The 25,405-nt window shown below is 57.9% G+C and overlaps 1 protein-coding gene across 3 annotated transcripts in view; it reads right to left on the bottom strand.

The window, feature by feature from the left end:
- DIP2C (disco interacting protein 2 homolog C) overlaps positions 1–20,153 on the bottom strand; it is a 250,527-nt gene extending 230,374 nt beyond the window's left edge. For all 3 annotated transcript variants that reach the window (XM_055331973.1, XM_055331972.1, XM_055331974.1), the window contains exon 1: positions 19,966–20,153. In XM_055331973.1, coding sequence (XP_055187948.1) covers positions 19,966–20,050 — 85 coding nt within the window. In that variant the 5' untranslated portion in view covers positions 20,051–20,153. The remainder of the gene's footprint in view (positions 1–19,965) is intronic.
- Positions 20,154–25,405: the final 5,252 nt, after the last annotated feature.

Raw genomic sequence — 25,405 nt, forward strand, 5'->3', positions numbered from 1 at the left:
AATCAACCATAATAAATTCAGTAAGGTTGCAGGATAATGAAATATACAGAAATATGTTGCATTTCTATACCTAAAAACACAATAACAGAGAGTGACAATAATCCCATTTACAACTGCACCAAAAACAGTAAGATACCTAGGAATAAACCTAAAAAAAGAAGTGAAAGATCTGTACTCTGAGCACCTGGAAAGACATTCCACGCTCATGGGTTGGAAGAGCAAATACTGTCAGAATGTCCACACCACCCAAGGCCATCTACACCCTTAGTGCAATCCCTATCAAAACACGAACAGCATCTTTCATAGAACTGGAACAAACAATCCTAAAATTTATATGGAATCAGAAAAAGCAACCTTAAGAACAACAAAGCTGGAGATCTCACAATGCCAAATTTCAGGTTAGACCACAAATCTATAGTGACAAAAACAGTGTGACCCTGGCATGAAACCGACACACAGACCAATGGAACAGAGAACCCAGAAATAAACTCACGCTCCTATGGCCAATTAATCCACAACAAGGAGGCAAGAATATCCAACGGGGGAAAGGACCGTGTCTTCAACAAAGAGTGCTGGAAAACTGGACAGCCACATGTAAAAAGAATGAAACTGGACTGCTTCCTTACACCAACAACAGAGATAAACTCAAAATGGATGAAAGACCTGAATGTGAGGCTTGAAAGCATGAAAGTCCTGAAAGAAAACACGGGCACTCATCTCTAGGACATTGGCCATAGCAGCATTTTTCTACACAGGTTTTCGCAAAGGACACAAAAGCCAAAATAAACTACCGGGAATGGCCCCAAAATAAGCTTTTGCACAGCAAAGGAAACAATCAACAAAACAAAAAGGCAGCCTCGTGAAGGGGAGCGGAGACTGTGGGTCCCTCCCCTCCCTCCCCTCCCCAGAGCACTTGCACACCCGCACCTGCCTCACGAGGAGGCTCCGGGACCGTGAGCCGTGGACACAGGTGCCAAAACAGGACCCATGTGGTGCGGCCGGCGCTCCCGTAACCTGATTTCTAGGAATCTAATTTTAAACGTCTGCACAGCTAACACATCACAGAAATACAGCATGTGGAACACTGTGGCAGAAGTGCTAAAATATATATATATTAAAAAAAAAAAAAAAACCTAACCAAAAATAAAAGTGGCATTTCAGGCAAAACCCCGGAATTAGAACACAGCTCTATCCCGAAGCTCTTCAAAACCTTTTTCTTCAACGATGTTCACCCCGTGAACACTGGTGATCAGGGTCACAGTAGTAGGAGAGCTCGGCTCCTGAGGACCTGCATGGGCCTGAGGCCCTGTCCACACCCAGAAGCCCCGCCCCTGCCTCGAGGCTCCGCCCACACCTGGAGGCCCCGCCCACCCAAGGCTCCGCCCACATCCCGAGGCCCCGCCCCCAGCGGCTCGCGCGTGTTGCCCCCGTGGGTCCCCAAGGAGAGGCACCACCCAACCCCAGGCGGGACGCGGGGTCCAGGGCGCTCGGCCGCTGGGCGAGCCTGGCGCCAGGCACAGCGTGACCCCCATCCACGCCGCGGGCGGGAGGGGGTGGAAACGCAGGAGCCATACTGCAGACTGGCCGCAGGGCTCCCAGCAGCTGGCCCCCACTCTCCGCGCAGAGGCCCGCAGCAGGGCAGGGCAGCCGAGCACCTGCACAGGTGGCCTGGGGCGGGGGCACACTGGGCCTGGGGGGCCGGCCGCCACCTGGCTGAGCTGCACGCTCCTCATGCAGGTGTGTCTCTTCCTAAAGCAGTTTGTACCCAGTTGTACCAGTTGCAGATTACTTAACTGATAAAATACAACTCCATAAAGAGAAACCAATTCCGTGAAAAGCAGAATGCTTGGCAAAGACTAGACGTAGAAAAATTTATTTTAGTTAAAAAAAAAAGTGCTTTTAAATAAGAGAAAATCATGAAAACCTAGGACTCTACGCTGTCCGTGACTCCGCAGGCCGCGGGCTCAGCGTAGGCAGGAGAGCTGAGCTCGGGGGTAGGGCTGTGGCCACCACCCTCAGGGTTCTACTTGAACCTCTTGAGCAGCCAGGGGGTAGGGGGTGCCTCCTGCCCAGGGGAACCTTCTCAGCACCCAGCCCCTCCAGGAAGCACGCGCAGTGCAGGTGGGAAGCGTCCCGGGGGAGCCCCCCACGCAGAGCAGGGCTGAGGTTTTGCTCTACTCCCACATCCAGCTTTTGAATCGCAGCTTAAATAAACTTCGGCCAAAGAAAGGAACTCAGCTGATGAGTGAGCTGTACAGACCAGAAGGGTTCCAGAGCGCACACCCCACAGGCCCCTGTGGGTCCCTCCCCTCCCTCCCCTCCCCAGAGCACAGAGCAGGAACGGGGCAAACAGCTCCCTAACTAAAGGTGTCTGGGGTGCGTCACAGACCCTCCCTCCAGGAGGGGAGCCATAACCCCCTCCCCGGGGCGGCAGGAAGGTGAGCGTGCCCGTGGGTACACAGATGGAGAGGCACGCGGCCCCTGTGCCAGCAGAGCTATGCAAACACTTCAGGGTCCACACGTCACAAGGGCTGTCACGTCTGGAAAACAAAGCTGTGCAGAAACGCAGGGCTGGCCAGCTGGAGATGTACGTGCCAGCAGGAGGCCCGGCTACCTCCCCGGCAGGGCACCAAACCCACCGTGGCTCCCCTTTCTCCACAGCCCTGCCGACACCCGTGGAGTCTCACCCCTCTCAGGCGTGGGGTGGTAGCTCACTGTGGCTTGGATTTGCGTCTCCCTGGTAATGCTGAGCGTCCTCTCGTGGCCCTGCTGGCCGTCCATAGGTCGTCTGAGGAAAGGTCTATGCAGGCCCTTTGCCCATTTTTTTAACTGGCTCCTGTGTTTAGCTACAGAGTTGAACAAGCACAGTGGGGAAGGACGGGGCTCTCCAACAGGTACTTATTAGCACACGTGGACAACCACCTGCAGGAGGACGCCGGACCTGACCTGTGCCACGCACAAAATCATGGGATCTGAAACAGTGAAGCTCCTCGAAGAAACCAGGGGAAATATCCTGGATGCCGGCCTTGGCAAGGATTTCTTGGACAAGACACCCATCCCAGAGGCAACAAAAGCAAAACTAAACAATTGGGAAGACATCAAAGAGCTTCTGCAGAGCAGAGGAAACCATCAAGGAAATGAAACGGCAGCCGCAGGCCGGAGAGCATCCTCACGCCCTTGGCCGAGAAGACTTCCAGCCAAAACAAAGCATCACGTTTGTGTTTTCAACCTCGTTCAGTCAATCGTGACATGCAGACGTCTGTCTTTTCTGCAAAGTATGAGGCCTTCTGCAGCGGGCAGGCCTCTATGACGCAAGAGAACGACCGAGCGATTTTGTTTTCCCCCAGGTGGGAGAAGAGAACAGTTTGGGGAAATCCAGCGACGTTCCGTGAGCTCCTGACTACAAACTACCCAGTCGGCAGCCCTCGAGGTGGGCCCTGGCCACGCTTAACACCCGCAAGACGTGGGCAAGACATTTAACCTCGAACCCTGGGCTGGTTTAATTTCTAACCCTACTTGTTTCCTGTGGTTAAGGGACCACCCAATAAAATGATATACATGACACTAGCCAGTGTCAACATCGCTGGATCATTGTGTCACCTGTGGATCGATGTTAAGACACCGTGGAGAAGTAAAACGTACAAATATAATAATAGAGTTTTTAAGATTACAAATGAATTACAGATCTATGTCACATTTCTTATATCCTTTTATATTCTTAACCTTATATTTTTTTACTTTTAAAATATTTGCATTCTAAAGTATCTCTGAGGATTTTTTTTTAAGATTTTATGTATTTATTCATGAGAGACACAGAGAGAGAGAGAGGCTGAAACACAAGCAGAGGGAGAAGCAGGCACCATGCAGGGAGCCCGACGTGGGACTCGATCCCAGGTCTCCAGGATCACGCTCTGGGCTGAAGGCGGCGCTAAACCGCTGAGCCACCCGAGCTGCCTTATCTGTGAGATTTTAAAGACTTAATATATGAAGCATTTAAAACTATGCCAAATAGACATCTGAAAACATATAGGAAGCTTTTTAATAAACATCAGGGCGGAAGGAATTACAGCTCCCAATTCAACACACAACTCATAGCAGCGAAGAAGTCGAGGCAATTCGCAGACTCCTAAAGGAATATCTAATAAAATCCAAAAAGTATATTTAAAAGGTTTTCATTATCATCAATAAGGAAACATCTGCTGAATTAGGCCTGGGAAACCCCATCAACCCCTCAGTGCCCGATCCTCACCCCGGCTGCTGAGAACAGACCGCGCTGCGCGTGGACCATCCGGATGGGAACACAGAGTTTCGAGTCATCAAGTTTCACCAATTCTACAGAAAATAACCCTCACACTCTGCACCTATGGATCCTCTCACCTTTACTGTTCCGTTTTGCTTTGTAGGACGAGGTACGTACGCGTTTTAACTGTTTAAAGGTTACAGACTTGTGACGTTTCATTAACTTCATTGTACAATGAAAGGGCACCTTTTTCACCAAAAGGGAAAAGGGAAAATACGCAATTTAAAGACTTTTAATCCTACAAGCCCAGTGATGATATCTAGTTGGCAAAAATGGGGAAAAATTCACTTAAACACTAAATAAACCCTAGATGTCAGCTTTCCAAGCAAGAACCTACAGAGCTGTTCAGCAGGGCTGGGTTTTCTTTAACAAGACGCCCGTAGAGCCTCCCTCAAGCCCCGTGACTGGGCCCAAGGCACCGGGCTGGCTCCCGCCCCCCCGCGGGGCTGTGCTCTTCCCACACAGAGCCGACCCCCAGCAAGGGCCTCGCTGCTGCCCAGGAAAGAGCCCATCATGGGAACGAGGTGAAAAGTAGGAGATTAGGACACCGGGAGCGGGCTGGTCTCCTACAGGATCTAGTGCCGGGACACCTGGGCCCTCGCTGCCCTGACCCTGACCGGCACCTGTGACCCCAGTAAACAGTCGGGAGGAAACCCAGGTGTCCCGTCACCGTGCCCGACCCCAGGCGGGAGGGCCCGCGGCTGGGGGATGCCGGGAGGGGTAGCTTCAGGGTTGGGCATGGGGCTGGGACAACACGGGGCTGGGATAACACGGGGCTGGGAAGGTGCAACCACCCCCGGGTCCCTTCTCCTGGGGGGCGGGAGGGAGGGAATGTGAAATCAGAAAGTTCCAGCCAACAGAGGTCTGAATGTCAATTTTCTTCAAACTTCTACGGACATGGTTTCCCTTCGCAGCTCCTGGAGGACTGAAGCCATGCGCAGGGCATCGTCCTCCCCAGGCCCCTGGCAGCCGGGCCCCCGGCCGGCAGGACTGAGCCAGGCACACACTTCTTTGCTGGGAAGACACCTGGGCAGGAGGCACCGGTCCGAGGGCTGGGCCACACGCAGCCACCGGGGGAGCCACACCCTGGCCTCACCCCTGGGCCGGGGTGAACGACCGGGAGCAGGCCTCCCAGGGACTGCACCCAATGGCCAGGCTCCTGCCATAAAACAGTTCAGGAGGTCCCTGTGGTGGCCCAAGGACCTGCCCACACCTGTTCAAAGGTTCAAGGGCAAGGGCAGCTCCGACCGAGCTGGCTTCCGACAGGTGCAGGAAGGACCCTGGGCCGCCGGAGGCCAGGTGAAAGTGCCTCCGTGGAGGAGCCTGGCCACAGCCAGGCCGCCCGAGGGCGGAGGGGCAGCAGGAGTCCCCGGGCACCTTCCTCCAGACGGAAGACAAGGAAACCTGCTTCCGCTGGAGTAAAAACTCTGATTTGTCTGTAACGACTGACTATCGTGCTTTATGCTTCCAACATTTTCAGTACCATTTCAAAGGCTTCAAGGCCCTAAATCAGAAATTTCTTTTACTGGGACACAGAAGTACTTTGGTTAAAGATACATATGGAAATGTGCCAAGAGAAAAGGGTATCAATAACACACTCAGCACAAACGCCCTCCGCCCCGGGACTGCCAGCAGCGGCTCTCAGGTCGTTTACAGGAGGGGACGGCGATGTGCATCGCATCTGCAAGCAGGACAGGTCTTCCCAGGAATGGCGTGGGCTGGGCAGAGGCCTGGGCTGCGAAGGGGCAACCAGCACTTGCAGGGGCTCCAGCCTTACTCGTCTCAGCCGACGAGCACATGGATTAGAGACCCCGGCACGGTGCAGTCCTGGAGGGTGAGCAAGCCCTGGGTGCTGCAGGCCGCGGCCTCCAGGGAGAGGGGCCAGGGCAGGCCTGGAGGGGGTGGGTGGGCCTCCCTGGGACGCTTCGGCAGCCTCTCCGACTGGGAAAGGACAGACGTCGGGGCCACTCACCACCCTTTTCCATTTTACAGACTTAGAAATATTTACATACCAAGTGCACTAGTGTGATGCCTCAGGTGTCAGGACCCCACGGACCCTGCATGTCACCCCCCACAGCTGGGTCCTGGCTCACAAGGGGACGGCAGCTGCCTCACCCAAAATGCGGCCCCGAGCTGCAGGAGGGCTGCAGACTCTCCGCCCGCACTCGGCACCGACAACGACAGCAACACGCACACTCTCCTCCTGACCCAGAAAACGTGAAGCAGAACACGTAAACACGCGTCTCCTAGCACAGGGAGTGAGCGTTGGGCTCTGTGACCTCAGCCACAGAAGGGCTCTCCTTGGGCCCTGCTGCCGTGCAGGCCGCGGCGAGGTGGGAGGCCCACGTGCTCACAGAGGCACACACGCCCCGGGGACCGGGGACATGCCGGCCGGAGCGACAGCGGCCTCCAGCTCCCGGAGGACAGCAGCACGCGAGCGGACCCCGGGACCGCTGCCATCAGGGAGGTGCGCGGGGCGGAGCACAGGTCCGCCGCAGGCGACACGGAAGCGGCTGCCACCACTCCCTGGCCGCCCCCGCCTGCGGGAGGGCTCAAGGAGCAGGCACGTTCAAAAGCAGGTGGCACCTCACCCGAGCCTGCGCTCCCCTGGGGATATTCTCACGGGACGCACGTGGACAGACGTGGGCACGCGCAGCTCGGGCAGGGCTCGCCTGCCCATCTGTGAGTCCTCCCCACCTGGGGGTAAATTACGTGGGAGCCCGCTAGCTACCTCTTCAGAAATCTGTTTCTGTGAGCCCATTTGCCCCTTAAATGGGCACCAGCCCCCTCAGGAGCCACAGAAATCGCCAGCGTGCGACAAGAGCCTCCGTCCCGTCAAGGCATCTGGCCCCCAGGCCAACGTCAGAGGACGACGTCCTCGGCGGCCCCTGGAGCCGCTGTGACAGCCCGAGGCGCTCTGCTAATAAGCTCAGGGCCAAGACATGCCCCGGAGCACCCCAGGGCCCACACCCCAGGGCCGGGAGACGGCTCCGCGGCCTCCGATCTGACCTCGGACTTGCCGGGTCAGTTCTTTCCAGCTGCTTTCCGGCCTCAGGAGGGAGGCCCTGTGGGCAAAGCATCCGCATCCCTGCGGGGAATCGAAACTACGCCCGGAGCAGAAAGAGCGGTCCTGGGCGGGCGAGACCCCCATCACAGGGCCCATCCACACGCACTTGCCCACCTTTGGGCCACACATTCCTTACGTAAACTTGCAAGTACTTGCAAGTCCAGCACTTTGAGGACTGTCTCTGGGACACCGTCCCCAGTCTTCCCAGTGGTGGCCTCCGGGAGACAAACTCACCTGGTTTCACCACCACTCATCTGCCTTGGATTCTGTGGGTAGTGAGTGGCCAAACCTGCAGCTTGGGGTCCCTGGAGCCAGGTGTCCCTGCACCCCGGGGTCCTGGCTACAGCAACATGCGATTCCTCATTTGTAGAACTACTGAGCTGTGTGCCACCACAGGCTCACAGGGCCCAAGGACACACGGGCCGGCGTGGGGCGTCACTGGTGCTGCAGAGGTCAGCCAAGAGCCCGTGGAAGGAGGATTACAATTTTCCATACAATCAACAAGACCGGTGAGGCTTAAGCAAGTGCAAGTTTGTTCACAGGTGCTTGCTCCAAAGACGCCCTTTCCAAAGGTTATCAAGGATCCAGGCAGTCAGGATCCCCCCACACACGCTGTATGGGGGCTAGGGGCCAAAACGAAGACTGAAGGAGGACGGAGTCGTGAGCACGCGAGGCAGAGAACCTCAGGAGAACTTACAACAAAGTCCCAAATGAAAATTCAACCCGGGCCTCTGGTCACCTCGCAGACCCGGTCAGCCCAAATTACAAGCAACAGCATTCGCACTTTCATCTGAGCCTACAGGTGATCTCCTGGAAACACCCCACTAGGAAGATAAATCGAAAGAGAAGAAAAATCAATTCACGATGTAGCATAATGACTCAGCCAGACTAACCAAATTAATATAATCTACTGAAAGTCAAATCATATGTTTAAGATTAGGTTATTGTGCAGCTCAGGGGCAACTTTAGATTTAAGATACTTAAAGTGGAAAACGATCATGCTTCCCCTCAATTCTGATCACCAGGGCCCCAGCGAGACCGAGATGGAGTGGCTTTCATTGCTTACAGGACAAATGCGATCATAAACGTTCACAAGTGACCCGAAGACAGGATGGGTCTCCGTGTTTTCTGCTTGCACTAGTCATGGGGCTTCCAGGAGCAGTGGAGCAGTCACAGGACGAGTCCACGGTCGACACATGGTGCGTAAACCCGTCTTTATTCTGGGATTTATTTAACAAGTCTTCGAGGGTCCCTCCTACGGGAGCATTTATCTTCATTTACGAAGAGCCACGGGCTTTCTGGCTGAGGAAACAGGAGGTCGTACCGTCCACAGTATTTGCACGGCTCGTATTCTAGCAAAAGGCCCACACGCCTGCGGCATCGCCATCTCCAACACACGGATTCAAAATTCTGATCCAAACAGGAATAACCAGGCAACAGGGGAGCAACAACTAGCGAGAGGTTCTAGAGAATTTGAGACGACATCGCGGGACGGCCAGTGTCACACGAAGACCTCACCCATCTCAGTCATCCCTGCCAACGTTTGCCTGGATTAAGACTTTATTTACACACAAAGGAAGCTGTAAGATTTGTTCTGATTTCACTTATAGGTGGGACGTAAAAAAAAAAAAAAAATACCCCAGATGAACAAATACCCAGAGCACCCTGGTTGTCTTCGGAGGGAGGGGGCCGGGGGAAGGCAGGTGAAGAGATGGAGACGTACAGGCATCCAAACAAGTGACAGGGCTGAGAGGAGCGGCACAAAACACAGCCGGGACCACTGCGGGGACTCTGGGGACAGACTGGTGACAACCGTGATGACGGAGAGTGTGCCGTGACGCTTGTGGTTGGCAGACCACTGCGTACACCTGAAACTAATATAAACCTTGTACGTCAACCACGCTTCACTTTGGGAAAAAAAAAAAAAAGATCTGCCCTAACACGCTTCTCTAATCACTAGATTGTCTTCACGATCATGAGTAACCATTAAATAGCTTCCTCTCAAGGATCTGAAACTAAAAATAGGATGACAAAAGAAAGCCACATCCTGACAACTTTATTAAGCAGATTATAGTTATGAAAATAAAGGATGTTAGAGGCTAGATTCCTAAAATACCCTTCGAAGAACTCTGTACCAGTAACAGCTGGTCGTTACATCAGGTGGAAAAAATGGGATACATGGAAGTAGGTTTAAAAAAAAATTCACATTCACCATGAAAGTTGGCATCTTTTTTAACATCCTACTTCCTACTTTGGACTCGATCAACCTACTTCGAGAGGGTCGGCCTCAAGTGGGGAGGCAGGAAGGTGCGCGGCAGGCGGCCGAGCCGCAGTGGGAAGAGCGCCCAGGGCAAAGCAGGTGCGGGCCCAGCAGCAGGCACGTGGCCTGGGCACGCTCTTCGAGCAGGTTTTCCTCTTGCAGGGACACCTGTACCTTGGGTCCCACGTGCTCAAAAAGTAATAGCACACAGCGAGCAGAGGAGTGTGTCCTCTGCCGAGAAACACACAGAAGCATCCTCCACAACAGAGACCATCCGCGTAAAAAAAAAAAAAAAGGTTTATTTGCAACATCTGACTTAAGAGTCCGACTCGCGCCGTCCATTCCCACTGACAAGACTGCAGCTCCCGGGAACCAGAGAGAAGCGGGTCCGAGCTGCGGGCCTCCCCCCCACCCCGCCGGGAGCTGGGGAGCGGGACGTGTGCCTCACTCCGTGGGTCCGGGCATCACCGCCTCCCACGCGCGGGGGCTGCGCAAACCTGGCCACCGGCACCCCGCTTCCAGCCCGGAGCCAGACCACCTTTCCCTGGACAGACGCTGCAGACGCGACCCCTGGCACCTCACTTACAGGCTTTTCCCCAGAAACACAAGAATTAACAAGCATTGTCTCTCGACCGAAACGATCAGGATTTCTGATAAAACCATCCCGCCCAGCCTCCTGACTCTAAAGGGTGCTGCGCACGGGCATCGGCCCCGAGGGGCTCCATTTTCTGTTTGTCTTCCATGAGAAACGGGTCTCAAACACGCAGATGAAGAGCCGAGTAACAGACGCCCGGGCGCCCGCCCCAGGGGACAGATTAGATTTTAAATGTGACGTTCCTGGATGGCACAGGCCTCAGCCCCGTCACAACCACAGGGAAGGGACTGGGAGCAGCGGTGCCACTGGAGCTGGGACGGCCCACGCATCCCCCGAGCCCACGCTCGCCCCCGCACCCCGGGCCCACGGCACCCAAGCACCACCCCACGGCGCCCACGTTGCCCCCCAGACCCCACAGCCCGTCGTCTCCGAAGGAGCCCGAGCGCAGGCTGGCCCCCAGGCCGTCCAAAGGCGGCCTCGCCGGTGGGGAGGTTAAGAACAGTCAGGAAACCGAGACTCTAACGAGAGTGGGGAGTTTCTAACCGTTTGAAATCCAGTGTCCTCATCTGTTCAAAAGGGAGGAGGTCATTTCCTCAGAAAACCTTTTTAAAAGACTGAAAAAGACCAACATGAAAGCGACAAGGGCATGGGTGGGTGTGCGGCGGGCTCACAGCTCCGCGCCCCGACGCCGCCAGCCCACGGGGCCTGCCACCCGCCCCCACCCCCCGACTCGCGCAGGCCGAGCGGCCCTGTGACTCACGCGCCCTCCACCCGGAGCTCGTTTCACCCAGAACCCGACGTGTGCCAACCAGGAGCCCGAGTCATCAAGGAAACAAAATTAAGGCGACTTCCTGCCAGTGTCCAGGGCCAGATCTCCCCGAGAAGAGGGAAGAAATTCTAGGAGAACAGCACTAAGTCCCTCACTAGCGGGACGGCGGAGTCGCTTATCCCGTCTCCGGGCGGAGAAAGAAAAGCAAACTCTGCTTCCTTCTCCTACGAAGTGAGAAGCCCCCGGAGCTGGGGCGCCGCGGTCGGCAGCCTGCGACCGGCAGCGCGGCCCTCACGGCCGCCGGGGTCGCGGGAAGGCGGCTGTCGCATGGGCGAAGCGCAACGTGAGCCAGGCCACGCGCACAGCCGGTCTCCCTGAGACAGGACGGCGATGCGATGGCGCCGGACCCGCACGGAGGACGTGGTCGCACGTTAGCAACGAGGTTGCACCCTGGCGAGGGGATAGGCTCTTCCTGGGCTTTAAGAGTGTAGGCTGAACGACCCCGGATAATCCCATCCGGCCTTGGCCCACAGAGCTCCTCAGAGGCCACCATTCGCTACGAAGCCCACTGGCTCTGACGCCCGCTCTGTTGGCAGAAGGAAGTGAGAACGGGACGTGCCAAGCCTGATCGTGATCACTCAAGAACCCAGTGGTCCGTGCCCGGTTCCCGCGTCAGGTTACTTTCAAGTAGTTATTACACGTGGTTGAAGCCGTAGCCTCTCCAACACCATTAAGTCCACAGGATGCGGGTTGGGGCGGGGGTACCCCCAACACCCTACTGCCCGTGTTTGTCTTACTAGACGCTTTGAGGGGCGCTTGCATGGGGCACACAGCTAGGCCCCCGACTCTTGGTTTTGAGGCTCAGGTCATGACCCTGGGGTCATGAGATCGAGCCCCATGTCGGGCTCCCACTCAGCGCTGAGCCTACTTGAGATTCTCCCTCCATCTGCCTCCCACTCGTGCTTGTGTGCGATCTTGCTCGCTCTAAAATAAGCGAATCTTTTAAAAAATAATACAATAAAAAATAAAAGCAGCCTATGAAAGTTGACAAGGAAAAGCTGGCATGCACGATCACAAACCCAAACAGCGCTCAACCCAGGTGACTGGCCGGGCGAACGTGGAGGACACGCCCCAGGACGTCTGCGATGTCGCCGTGCAGGACAACGCCCTACGGTGCTCAGCAGGCGGGGCCTGGGGCCCTCGGCACAGCTCTGAGTCCTCCGAGTGGCCTGGCCTCTCAGACCCCCCGGCCTCCCGGGATCCCACCTGCGGGTCTTGTCAGGCGACGTCCATGTGCACATATCAGCGGAAGGGGCATGGTGACCGGGGGTTCAGCCCAGCATCTCTGCACACACCGAAGGAGGAACACATGCGGCAGAAGAAAGTTGTCCCAGTGTCACAGCCAGGGGAGTCCTGGGCCTCAGGGGGCATCCAGCCCGCTCCCCCAGGTAGCTTCGGGAATAGCTCCAGCTGGAAGCCCAACGCGGCCCAGAGACAGGCTAGGACTGTGAGGTACATACAGTGTGTATCCCAGGTACACCTGGGCCAGAGCCTAACTAAGACGTGCTGCCCAGGTACACCTGGGCCAGAACCTAATCAGGACATGCCACCCAGGTACAGCTAGAGCAGAGCCTAACTAGGATGTGCTGCCCAGGTACACCTGGGCCAGAGCCTAACTAGGATGTGCTGCCCAGGTACACCTGGGCCAGAGCCTAACTGGGATGTGCTGCCCAGGTACACCTGGAGCAGAGCCTAACTAGGACGTGCTTCTACCTGGATAAACTCAGCAGCAGGGAAGGCCAGGGATAGAAGCACCAGCTCTGTCCCTGGACACACCTGGGAGAGAAAGAGTGGACCTGGGTATTTACCAGTGACGTCATGCCATGACGTCACCAACTGTCAATGCTACAGGGTGGGTTAGCAGCTCCACCTGACAGCTGAGGAACAGGCCGGGGGCACTGGCTCATTCCCCCAACAATGCCATGAGCGTGGAGCAGGGCCCCACACACTCGCCAGCTGCACAGCGCTCGGGAGGAGGTCTTCTCAATGGGCAGACTCCTGTGTTCAGTCCAGAGAACCTCAAGATCCTCCCACAAATCCCTGCAAATAGGATTCAGAAAAACATCCAAAGAGATTCGGGAAGCACAGAAGAAGGTCATCCACAAGTTAAAAATGGAAGTTTGTGCTTTATGTTCCTGCTGCACTAAAATCCCGCCCCCTAGGGCTGCCAGCCACCCGTCCTTTCTGAAGCACTCGGCCAGCGAGAGTATTTCATCTCCTCTCCTCCGACGACAGCGGCTTTGCACCTGCTCTTCAATACACATGACATCCTTCCGAGGATGGTTGGCCACGCCTGTCGGCACACGGAATACCCCAGCCTGGCTGAGCGCGCTGTCTGCAGCCCAAGCCTAGGCTCCGCATGTACTCATCTCTTCACAAAGACCGCTCGAGCTCCCCGTGAGGTTAAGTAAGAACACGGTTTACGTTTCTGTCTTCATTTCAGGTAAAATGGCCTACGAAGCGTATTTTTCCCCAAGAAGCATCTCTTGATACTTCCTAAGAAAGACCGTCAGAGTGGACCGGGCCAACTTCATCTTTACAGGGAGGGGGCTTCGACTCGGCGAGAAAGAACGGGGAGTAACGCAAGGGTTCAGAGTAGACGCTCGTGTGATGTCCTGAGCGGCGACGTCAAGGAGTGTGGCTCTGTGTCAGAGCAGGGCACACCGGCCCCGCCCGGCCGGGCCACACAAGTGTGTGCTCAGGGAACTCTGACACATGCGCCCCCCGCCCTCCCGGCTGTGTCTGTTCGCTGAGCTCCTGACACAGGCCTGGCTACGCTCACAAGACACTTGGTCAGAACATGAGGAGAATCATCCTGTGATTCTGGAATCAAGTTTCCCTCCGCACCGGACAAGCGCCCAGAAGAGAAGCCAGACCTGTGAACGCCAACGCCGCCGCCACCTCCACCGCAATCCGGCCCCAAGCCAGCTGCAGCTGAAGCAGCCCCCACGGAAGGCTGTGTTTACAAAGACTTTGTAAGTCATTTTTAAGTTATTCAATTTATTATTAAATTATTAAATGACCTAACCAGATAATTCAGTAAAAAAAAAAATTCGTTCATAACTGTGAATAAAAATTAAAATGTAATGAATCCAGTCCCCGATGCTGGTAGACTGGTGTGGATCTGGCCCATGGGCTCCAACCGTTTCATTAGGACACAGAAACAGATTTCCATCCCAATCAGCAAACACAGGATTTAAAACCAGCAGCCCAGAAGAAAGACACATTCCTAACCCAGCATCAACCACAGAATCCCTTCATTTCTCATTATCTTGGATAGTGTGGTCTTCTTTTTTTTTTTTCCTCCTGATTTTTAATATCCACTGTACAAAGCCCTTTAGTAAAGAACGGTCTCGATTTGGGATGCGCACGGCACGGAGAGCCCGTTTCACCCGCCCAGGAGTTCCAGGCCCAAAGCTAAACAGTAGCCTCCCTCCCCGAAAGGGACCGCTCACTGTAATTTTAATTTTTACAACACAGTATCTTAGCATTTTCCCACTTTATTTGTCTCGGGCTTGTTAAAACGAATAACCCCAACCAGGTCCCAAAGAAGGAAGCACGGAATACGCGTGTTTGGAGAGCCCAGGCACGCGCTCCGCGGCGTGTCGACTCCGGTATCCCGGCCCACGCCAGCTGGGATTCCCGGTCGGCGTCTCCTCTCTGGGAGTGCTATTTATTATCATCACCAACAAATGGATACAATTAGTTCTTTGGAGACGTGACACGTTTCTGACCCTCTTAGCAGAAAAGAATGGAGCGTTGGTAACAATAGGTCACCTCCAAATGGTGTGCAAACACACACACACACACAATCACACACAATCACGAAAAAGGAACTGAAGTGGCAACTTCCAGAGTAGAAGAGAAAGAGGAGCTGCAACATGAGAGGGGTGCCAACTGATAACAGGCGGCCGGAAACCTATCACATCACCCCAGACGCCTTACAGCAGATAAAACGTCCGCTACTCCCAGGATCAGCAGTGATATGCAAAACTACGTCAAAGGACCGTGACCAAGAACTTGATTTTTTTTTTTAAGATTTTGTTTATTTATTCATGAAAGACACAGAGAGGCAGAGACAGGCCGAGGGAGAAGCAGGCTCCATGTGGCGAGCCCAATGCGGGACTCGATTCCGGGACCCTGGCATCCCGCACGGAGCTGAAGGCACATGCTCCACCCCAGAGCCCCCCGGGTGCCCCAAGAACTTGATTTATTTTTCAGGGCACTTGAACAATTATGACACGAACTGGAAATGATCTTGAATAACATGCCTCGGCTCTGAACTGGTGAGTCAGTCTATATATATATATATATATATATATATATACATCCCCGTGACATCAAAATGAAGATTATCCAATACATTCTCGTTACAATTCAGAAGAATGCTACAACTCATCCCATAAATCACTGCTTTAAAAAATAATAAAATAAACCAGCTCTAAAAAAAGAGTCAACCCATTTGCAAAAGGCTGGGATGAGGAAGGCAGAGTGACTCATAACATCCAACAGCTTGTAGCCTCCAAACCATAACAAGCGTATAAAGCCAGTGGGCCCCGCATAAAACAAAATAGAGTCATTGTTAGCGCTTTGACCTCTGAGGCTCAGATCTGAGCATAACCAGGGCGTCAAATATCCTCCGAGCCCTTGGAACAATTTTACAGATCTGTGCCTTTCGTGTGTGTGTGTGTTTACTCGCCCAGCTTCCCGGCTAAATTTGACATCTATATTTATTCATCGGGAAAAGAACATTCGCATTTAACTATTTTCCTAACTCCGAAGAACTCTTATCATTCGAGTCCACACATTTCCAATCCCACGCCCACCGATGCTGCCATTTTGTAAATACTTTTTCTTTAAACACAGGTAACAATATTTTCCATCTGCCATGCCAGGGACTCCACCCCCTTCACCCCAATTCTTCCTGCTATTGGACAACTGTGAGGCGGATAGAACATTCTGTGGCCAGTCCTGAGGTCTATTCCAGCTGGGGGGGGGGGTGCCTGTGGCCCTCAGCTCACCTCCTCCACCTGCTGGCCCTGTCCCTTCCTCCTCTGCAATTATGACAAATGATCAGTGGACATCTGCAGGAAACCAGGGGGTTTTGTTTTGTTTTGTTTTTTGGTTTTCTTTGGCACATTTGTTGTCCAGAGTCAACTACGTCCTTTCAATGAGGATGATGTTCACAAGGTCTGGGTGGCGGGAGACTTTGGAAGGCGGTCCTGCAGGGTCTGCAGGGTCAGAGCCCCGAGATCTGCAGTTACGGGGCCCTCAGGACACGGGGTCAGGACTCGAGGGCCAGAGCTAAGCCCCTTCCTTGGGCCCAACAGCCCTGGAAATCTTCAAGCATCTCGGGGCCCACGCCTCTCACATCGCACTCTTTGGTGCCGGGAATGTGCATGCGAACTGCGCGAATGCAATTAAAAACAAAACAAAACACCCTTGACCAACACAAAGAACCACAAAGAACGGGGCGTAGGTGAGCTTGGGCCCCCCGCGTCCCGCAGTGGGACTCGCTCACCACGGAAGTGCTCCTCCCATTGCGCTGGACCCTCCCGACGGGACTGTGGCTGAAGCAATCTGGAATGTTAATCAGCGAAGCAGGACAAGGACTGAATCACCCCCGGAAGCAAAAGTCAGGGGACAGCGGACGCACCAACAAAACCCCGCGACGTGAAACACGGCATCTGTTTCTTAAAGGCCTCTCCTCCACAGACACCAAGCAATCCTTGCAGGCTGTATCCCGGCGGTTTCTCCAAGATCCACCAAAATAAGAATCCAGCCGCTCCCGCGGGAGAGAAGCGCAGTGTCCGCACAGCCCACGAAACAACGCACAGCCAACGGAGAGACTTCCTGCTACCTTTCGATCAACAACTGAAATTTTTTCCGAAGACACAAGTCTCTTCTACGTTCTTTTCTTTTCGACTGCTTCTATTTAAAGTTCTTCCTTAAGTATTTGACTTAAAAATATATTTTTAGGTATCTACTTACGCATTAATGAAATTAATTTAGCGGCCCTCTTTTTTTTAAGATTTTATTTATTTATTCATGAGAGACACAGAGAGAGAGGCAGAAACACGGGCAGAGGGAGAAGTAGGCTCCATGTAGGGAGCCCGACATGGGATTCGATCCTGGATCCCGGGGTCACGCCCTGGGATAAAGGTGGCGCCAAACCGCTGAGCCCCCCAGGCTGCCCTTGGCGGCCCTCTTAAAGCCAAAAAGGAAAGCGCCCAATTCCAACAGGCCACCACATCGGGAAGGAAGAAGAAACCACAGGGGTTGGGGGGAAGGAGACCCAGCCACTGACCCGGCCGTGAGCCCACTCCCCGCACCCCGCGCACACGCGGCTCAGGCACGTCCAGACCCAGGGCCAGGGGCCACCTGCCACCCCGCCCCGCACAACGCGTGCAACTTCAGGAACCTGCCGCTCTCAGGGAGGGAGGCCCCCCGTGCTGACGGGGGCGCAAATGGAAAAGGAGGCTGAGTTCTGCAGCCGGAGTCCGTCGGCAGCCCTCACCCAGTGACCCAGGAAGGCGACAGCACTGCGGCCTCCAACACGATTGCAGGGCAGCGCACCGGCCGACCAGGCAGGTGTGCAGGCCCGCGGACCCGCTGCCGTGCTCTGTCAACCGACGTCACGTGTGCTTCACACGCAACTGCTTTCCCCCTGCTCTGAAGCAACAAGGCCCCGGGAATCTCACGCTTCCACGATGGTTGCTGATGCTGTCGTTCGGGACGAAGACTCGAGGGTTCTCTCCACGTGAATCAGGACCGCGGCTAAAACGGGATAAACACTGATTTAACTTTTTCACGTTTCGAGCGGACACGCCCGGGGATTTTTAAGTTCCACAATGTGAAAACACAGAGATTTCTGGTCCTTCCAATCTTTGGCTCCTCTGAACACTGGAAAACAAGTTGATCCATGCAACTGAAGCACGAAAGGTGTTCTGTGTGGTTACGGGACCTGGAGTCCCAGATGACCCTAAAGAACGCTCCGTCCCTCGTCCATCAATCGGCAGCGACAGAGCAGGTCCGAGATGACACAGCTACTGCGCGGCCGGAGGGGAGGGGGGCTGACAGGCCAACGTGCTGACCGTTCGACTGCTCCGTTCTTCAGTGTTCAGCCCGGGTCTAGCGCGGTTTGCAGGGAAGGGGAAAGGACCACAAATCTCCCGCGGGCCAAGACATCAACGAGAAACCCGCTAAGCCCTTTCTAAAGGCCTGTCAGACACGAGGTGTTCACGGAGACTCGGACTGTGTGAACCTGGGCCGAACGTGGCTCTCCACCCTCTGGGCGGTGGGGACGTAGCACTCATTCCTCCTCCAAGAGGGATAGCTGGGGGCAGGCCAGTGTCATCCAACAGGGAAGTGCACCCCAAGTCCACGGCCATGAGCAACTGCTCCCCGTGCAGCCAGCGGCGGTGGCCCACACGTCCTGCATGGTCCCAGGCTCCAGGAGCAGCTGTGAGCTGCGTCTAGGCCAGTCCCGTGGGGCTCTGACGGCTTCCCACTTTGGTGACACAGCCGGGGTGTCGACACTTGCTGTCGGTGTAACACGGACACAGCAGCCGCATTGGGGGAAAGCATGAACGCCAGGCTGCCACAAGGAACACAGGACACAACGTGCAACGAAGACCAGGAGGGCCGCAGGGTGAGGGTTCCTCCTAAAATCACAGCGCTTGGGCACATATTTTCCACTGGAGAGTCCGTCCCTCCAAACGACGTGTCCACGCTGCACCCTTCACCTGCCAGCTTAAATCTAAGCATCGATCCCAGCTGCCGGGCCCGCGTGCCCCCTGCCTTCAGGTCCTCCGAGGTGCCAGCAGAGCCCTCGTCGCCTTCCACCAGCCGGAATAGTGTCTGCTAAGCACACAGAGTCCAGGAAACAGCTTCCTCTCCTCCCACGGGACTGCTTTGCGTTACAGAACATCACAATACCCTGCAGCACCCCAAATTCGAAACAGAAAGACAGAAAGATGCTCCGTCCCTGTAGACCTGAAAGGCCGGTAGCCCCGGGCCACAGTCCCACGAGCATCCTTCCTGGGCCTGAGCCTGTTGGAAGGGGAAGCACCGAGTCCCATCAGCTCCTCCCTGCTGATGAAAATTGGCACGAGCGAGCGTACTTTCTGGCTCCCCGCCCTCCGGGAACCGTTACACACGCGCACACACACACACACACACACACACACACACACACAAAAGTTCACCAGGCTGCACCGCTCCGTCCACGCAACCCGCCTGGGCCCGCAGGCCGGGGCACCGGGGCACCAGGCCACAGTCGGAACCGGAGCGGCTGCTGCTTCCAGGGACCGCGGACCCGACCTCCAAAGAGTGACAGTCGGGCGCGTGACCCGGGTCAGGAGCGCGGGGCGCCCGCAGGACCCGCGCCCGGACCCCGCGGCCGCCGCACCATCGCGCAGGGTCGCCGCGGGGAGGCCCCGGCTCGCGGCCAAACAACAAAGGCGGCGGGTGCGGGGTCGCGGGGTCGGGGGGCACAGTCCGGGCCGCCCCCGCCCCCCCCCCGCGACCCCGCGACCCGAGTCCGCGCGAGCACAGGCCGCCGGCAGCTCGGCGCTCAGGCCGCGGACGGGCCCGGGCGGCGGGGAGCGCACGGACGCGCACCAAGGACACGGCGGCGGCAGGCGGCCCCCCGCCCCCGCCCTGCACCCCCGCCCCCCCCGCCCTGCACCCCCCCGGGCCGCCGCAGCGCCCCGACCCGCCGGCTGCCGCAGCTCGGGGAGGGCCCGGCCTCGGCCGCGGGCGGGAACAGGGCCGCGCGCCCCCCCCCCCGCGCCCCCTGCCCGGCCGCGGCGCCCCCCGCCCCCTCCCCCCCGCTGCCCTCCCCCGCCCCCTCCCCCCGCTGCCCCCCGTCCCCCCCGCGCCAGCGCGGCCGGCCGGGCGCGGGGCCTGTTACCTTCCGACAGCTCCAGCTCCAGCTCGGCCAGCCGCGCCCGCACCTCCAGGGGCAGGGCCATGCCCTCCAGCCCGCGGTCCGCCATGCTCGCCGCGCCCGCCCGGCCGCTCCCTTTGTTCCAGGCCGCGGTCTGGCCGCTCCTCGCGCCCCGCGGACCCGCACCGAGCGCGGCAGGCCGGGCGCGGCGCAGCGAGCGCTCCTCCCCCGGCGCCGCCCCCGCGCGGCCCCGACGCCCGGCCTCGCGCCCGCGCCCCCGCCGCCCCCGCGCGCCCCCGCCCCGCCCGCCCGCCCCGCCCTAAGCTCCGCCGGCCGCGCTGACCGCGGGGGCGCGCGGGGGGAGGGGAGGGGGAGGGAGGCGGAGGGAGGGGGAGGCCGGGAGGAGGGACGCGAGGGGCGGGGGCGGGGGGAGGGGGGGCGCTCCGGGAGGGGCGGCGGCGGGGGCTGAGGATGCGGAGGGGGGCGCTCCGGGCGGGGCGGGGGGGCTAGGGATTTGGGGGCGCCGGGAGCGGGGGCGGGGGGAAGACGGGGGGAAGGGAGGGGCTCGCTCCGGGAGGGGCGCCGGGCGGGCGGCGCTGAGGATGGAGCAGGGGCGCCGGGAGGGGGGCGCCCGGGCGGAGGGATGGGAGGGGCGCTCCGGGAGGGGCGGGGGGCGCTGAGGACGGAGCAGGGGCGCGCGGGGCGGGGATGGGAGGGGCGCCGGGAGCGGGGGCGCTGCGGGCGGGCGGGGGGCGGGGGGCCAGGACGCCCCGGTGGGCGCGCGCGGGGGCGGGGATGGGAACCGGGGACTGCGGAGCAGGACGCGCGGGGGCGGGGACGGAGCGGCGGGGACGCGATCGCGGAGCGGGGGAGTCGGCCGGGAGCGCGCCGGGAGGGCGGCGGGGGCGCGGGCGGGGCGCGGGCACGCGCGGCGGAGGTGGGGGCGCGGCGGGCGGGCGCAGCGCGCGCTCCGGGGACGCGCTCGGGGACGCGCTCGGGGACGCGGGGCGCGCGCCCCGGCCCAGCCCAGCCTCCGCCTCCATCTCCAACCGGCTTAAAGCAAAAATACCTGCTAGAGCCGGGCCGCCTGCCGTGCAGGCTTACACGGAGGTCTTCTGCGCCCGGAGGGCGGGTTGTTTTCCGTGAATACGTGGGGGGAAGGGCGGGTGGCAGCGTGGCCGTGGGCAGGGGAGTCGGGAAGTCCCTAATCTGGCTCTAGAACGGGCCAGCCTGTGCCCTTGGGCTAATCCGTGCCCCACCCGGGCTGTTTCTCGGCCTGGGAAAGGAGAAGAAGGGGACCCACCTAATCCCTGCCTCCCCAAGCAGCCTCCTGGGCTGTGACCCGATGGCACAGGGCCAGGGGACCCCGCGTCCCCAGACCCCGGGCTGCCCCGTCTCCCGAGGCCCTGGCCGCGAGGGTCTTGGGACATGGCTGGAGGCCCTTTTCCTTCCATTCCCCGGGCCTGCCCCTTGGAGGGTCACCTCTGTGCCCCAACTACCAAATCTGGGCCTCTGTCCTGATGGTTTGTCCCCCTGGCCCACTGAAGACCCTTCCTGGGATGCCCGCCCCCCCATCCCAAACTCCACAAACCCAAAGTAGGCCAGCTCCTTCGGACTTCTAACTATTTCCACCATTTCCTTAATTATTGGGGCTGGAAACTCCTGCAGACTCCCTCCCCCAGGCTGCACACACACTCTGCTCCTCCGTCCTCCCAAGGCCATGGCAGGAGGCCTGGATCATCCTAGGTCATCCCTGTGACCCCTCCTAGCGCTGCCCTGCAGCGTTCCTTACCTGGTTCTCCTTGACCGTGTCCTTGACCGCATCCTTGACCAAGGGAGGGGCTGGCCCTGGCTCCCACTTCCCAGCTCGAACACAGGCTATAGCACGTACCGCAGCGCCTGCTGAATACACGCGCAGCCTGGCCAGAGACCCGAGGCCCTCCCCACCTGACTCCAGCCTGCAGACCCCACACACCATCCCATGCTCTGGTTCCCAGGCCCGGGTGTTCGTCTTCGGCACCTTTGCCCTTTGTTTTCCTTGGCACTGGTCTTCACCGTGTGCCTGCACCCCTGCTCTGCCCACACCCTCCGCCTGCCTCCATCCCTAACTCCGGAGTCTCTCCCTCCCTAGCTCTCTAGCTCTCCTCCCCCTCCTCACTGTCCTTATCATATTTGACCTTTTGTTTATCTTCCACATTAGCGTAAAGCCCTCAAGACAGAGGCTTCCTCGTCTGTGTACTTCCCCTTGACGTGACAGTGGTGACAACTGAGAGAGGTGCTGGCATCTGTCACGCAGCCCTGTCTTCTCGGTGGGGAGTTGTGAGGGGAGACGGGCACATCCACACCGAGCTTCAGAGGAGTGAACCCCAAGCTCCTCGGCCTCGTGTTCCGTGGGCATGAGTGCCGGGGACGCTGGGAGCCACGCTGGATGCCCCATTGCTGTGTCCTCTTCGTGACAAACAGACCACCGAGCCGTGGCGAGCCCTAAGGCAGCCCGTCATGCTGCGGGCAGACGGCTTCGCAGAAATCAGGGGCAGCGGAACCAGGCCTCATAGCCCGTGTCCGGAGCAGAGCCTGGGCTCCCTCGTAGCAAAGCGGGACGGAATGTTCCAAATGGTGAGTGGCATCAAGTGCCCGCAGGGCGGGACGATGTCACAATGAAATATTCCCTTTCCGATACAGGGTTGGGTATGGGACCTTTGTGGGTGAAGCCGTAACAGTCTGGCGCCAGAGAAGACCATGATTTTGCAGTAAACACACCGGTGCTGTTCTCAGATCCCCGGTCAAGGGCTCTTGGTTTCAGCAGCTCCCCGCAGACGCGCACATGGCGCGGGGGGATAGCACGCGGCCCCCTACAGCCTGACAGACGTCTGTGTCTGGAGATCTACCCGTCCTCCCAACTCGGTGCGGCCACGGCTCCACAGCCCGTGTCACCATGCAGTGCTTTGGGTAGCCGCCTGCGCCTCCCCGCCGTCCCCTGAGCGCACCCGTTACCGATCACCCTCGGCTCTGCCCGCTGCCCGCCTCGGGCCTCGGCGCACCCGTACCCCGTGCCCACTCCTCGGCGGGGCTACCGGGCGGCCCCCCGAACAGCTCGTAGTGCCCGGCTCCGCGGTGGGCAGCGGCTCTGTGCCTTGAGCCCAAGAGTTCCTTGGTCTGACATTGAGGATCCTCGGGTCTGGCACCGTTTCCTCCCCCACCTGCTGCTCGCCTCCCACCCAGCACCTGCCTGCACCTGCGGAGCGCCTACCTTGCTGCCCCTCGTCCTGCCGTCCCCTAACCCTTACCCCACCTGTGTCCCTGCCAGTCACACCCGCTCTCGTCCGCTCCAACGCCGCTTCTTCCGTGAAGCTTCCTTCCTAACCCCGCTGGGAAGACTCGCCACCTCTTGAATTGCACTCCGCTGTTCCCACCTGTTCCTCCGGGTTTACCTAGGACTCCCCGGCGCCAACTAAGGCCCGTTTCTCAGCGTGCCCCCGGGCCTTGCGGCGTGGAGGGACCACTTCCCCGCACCCGCGCTCCAGGCCTGCAGCCTCAGGGGACGGGGAGCGTGTGAACACCCCGTTAGACGTGCGTGAGTGTCTGCGCAGAATGGCCTGGTTCGAACCTGTGTGGGGCGGATGTAACAACACCCTACAGAGGTTTATTACAAGGAATCAGATAAACACTAAGGGCTGTTGGCTTCAAACGTCGGCCCAAAGCCCTGAACGTTGTTGTGTCATCGGAGTTATTTTAGGAAGCCACCAGAGAACCCCAAGGCCGCCCCCTGAGTGGTAGGACGCCAATAGCACTATTAACACACTGGCGTGGCCTAATTTATCAAATAAGCCAGTCTGTCTAACAAAACACAGAGGGTCCACGACCCAGCACACAACCATCGGGCGTGAGCAGGCGCGTGGGCTTTGCCAAGCCGAAGGCAGCCTGGCCCAGGCCAGAGGACGGGACAAAGGGTGGACACGCGGCCAGAGCTCTCCCCACCGCTGTCCGGCCCAGGTACATGTCCTGGGGACCTGGCTGGGCCCGGAGGGGCGGCCGCGTCACACTAGTCGGCTAATCATCGAGCCGGCTGAGGTCCCCGAGCCTCTGCTCCGTCTTGCGCCACTGCCTGCGATGGGCCGTCGGGCACCACCCCGTGGCCGCCCGGGACGGCACGCCTGGTGTGACCCGTTCCACGCCACTCCTGGCCAGTTTGGGAGAGACCTGGGCGGCTCGGGCGTGCCCCATGAGGATGGCACAGGGCGCTGAAGGGAGCCCGTGGGGCCACGTGCACGTGGCAGGGCGGCCGGCCGGCCGTGGGGGGGCGGCCCGGGGCTCACGGCTTGCCTCACACGAGCGTCTGTGCCAGTCGTACCCTCGTGGCCAAAGCTGTCCTGCAGAGGAGCGCTGATTACCTCGTTCCTTATTGATCCATGCGGGGTTCGGCCTACGCGCTTTCTCCGGGAATCAACCTGGCGAATCCTCACCCGCCCCAGGTCATGGGGGAGCCCGGCGGTTGCATACTCCAGTGGGTTTCCTGGGGGTGCCTGAATCACGAACCCCGAGAAGTGGGGGGATCAAACCAGCCTTCGAGGCTCAAGCTCAGCTGCACAACTATGTGTGGGCCTCGGTCTCATCCGGGGCTAACCGTGCTGTTGGTATTCAGCTTAGGTGCACGGAGTTGGGTTTCAAGACAGCAAAAGAGCGAAGAATCTGTCACGGGAAGTTTGGGTTTCATCGGGCAGTACTTAGAAAGCCGCTGGAACCCCGAATGAGAAGACTCCGTGCGCGCAGGGCATCGCTAACACTTGGAGACTGTTTTCTTACATCGTTCCAGAACTAACTAACGTGCGTGTGACTGCGTTGGGGGAACCGTGCGGGCGCTTGCAGCCCGCCATGTGCTGTCCTCCTCAGCAAGCAAAGAATCACCCCCCCCCCATTGACCTGACTGGGAGCGGGCGGACGGGCAAGGAAGAAAGAAGTCATCGCAAAAAATCCCACAGCACAATTACTTTGGTTCCCCGCGGCACTGCCAGCCCTGCGGAGGACTCGACTGTGAGTCAAAGACGCCCAGATGGAAAAACAAGTGTGTGAAATTCATCTTGGACAAATAGCCAGAACGTTTTCTTGTATACGTTACTGCAGATCAATATGCAATTATCAATGAGGTGATTATTTCTGATCGCGTTACTGATTCGTTGATAACTTGTACTGGTGCTGCTGTGGTCGCACAAAACAACAAATTATCCAAAAATTAATCCTGTTTGGTCTTAGATTGCATCATATTTTTATAGCATATTTCGTCTGCCAATTATGATTGACTAATGCCTGGCTTAATTAAGCTAATGTCAAGATTAATTGTCATTCCCAGAACTCGTATCAATTAATCGCTGAGACAAGTGACACATGGGCTTTTTTTTTTTATTCAAGATTTTACAAAGTGTTCTCAGATATAAGGGAGGTTTTCTTTCTTTTTTTTTTTTTTTTT

Source organism: Nyctereutes procyonoides, unplaced genomic scaffold, assembly GCF_905146905.1.
Source record: "Nyctereutes procyonoides isolate TBG_1078 unplaced genomic scaffold, NYPRO_anot_genome, whole genome shotgun sequence".
Lineage (NCBI taxonomy): Eukaryota > Metazoa > Chordata > Mammalia > Carnivora > Canidae > Nyctereutes > Nyctereutes procyonoides.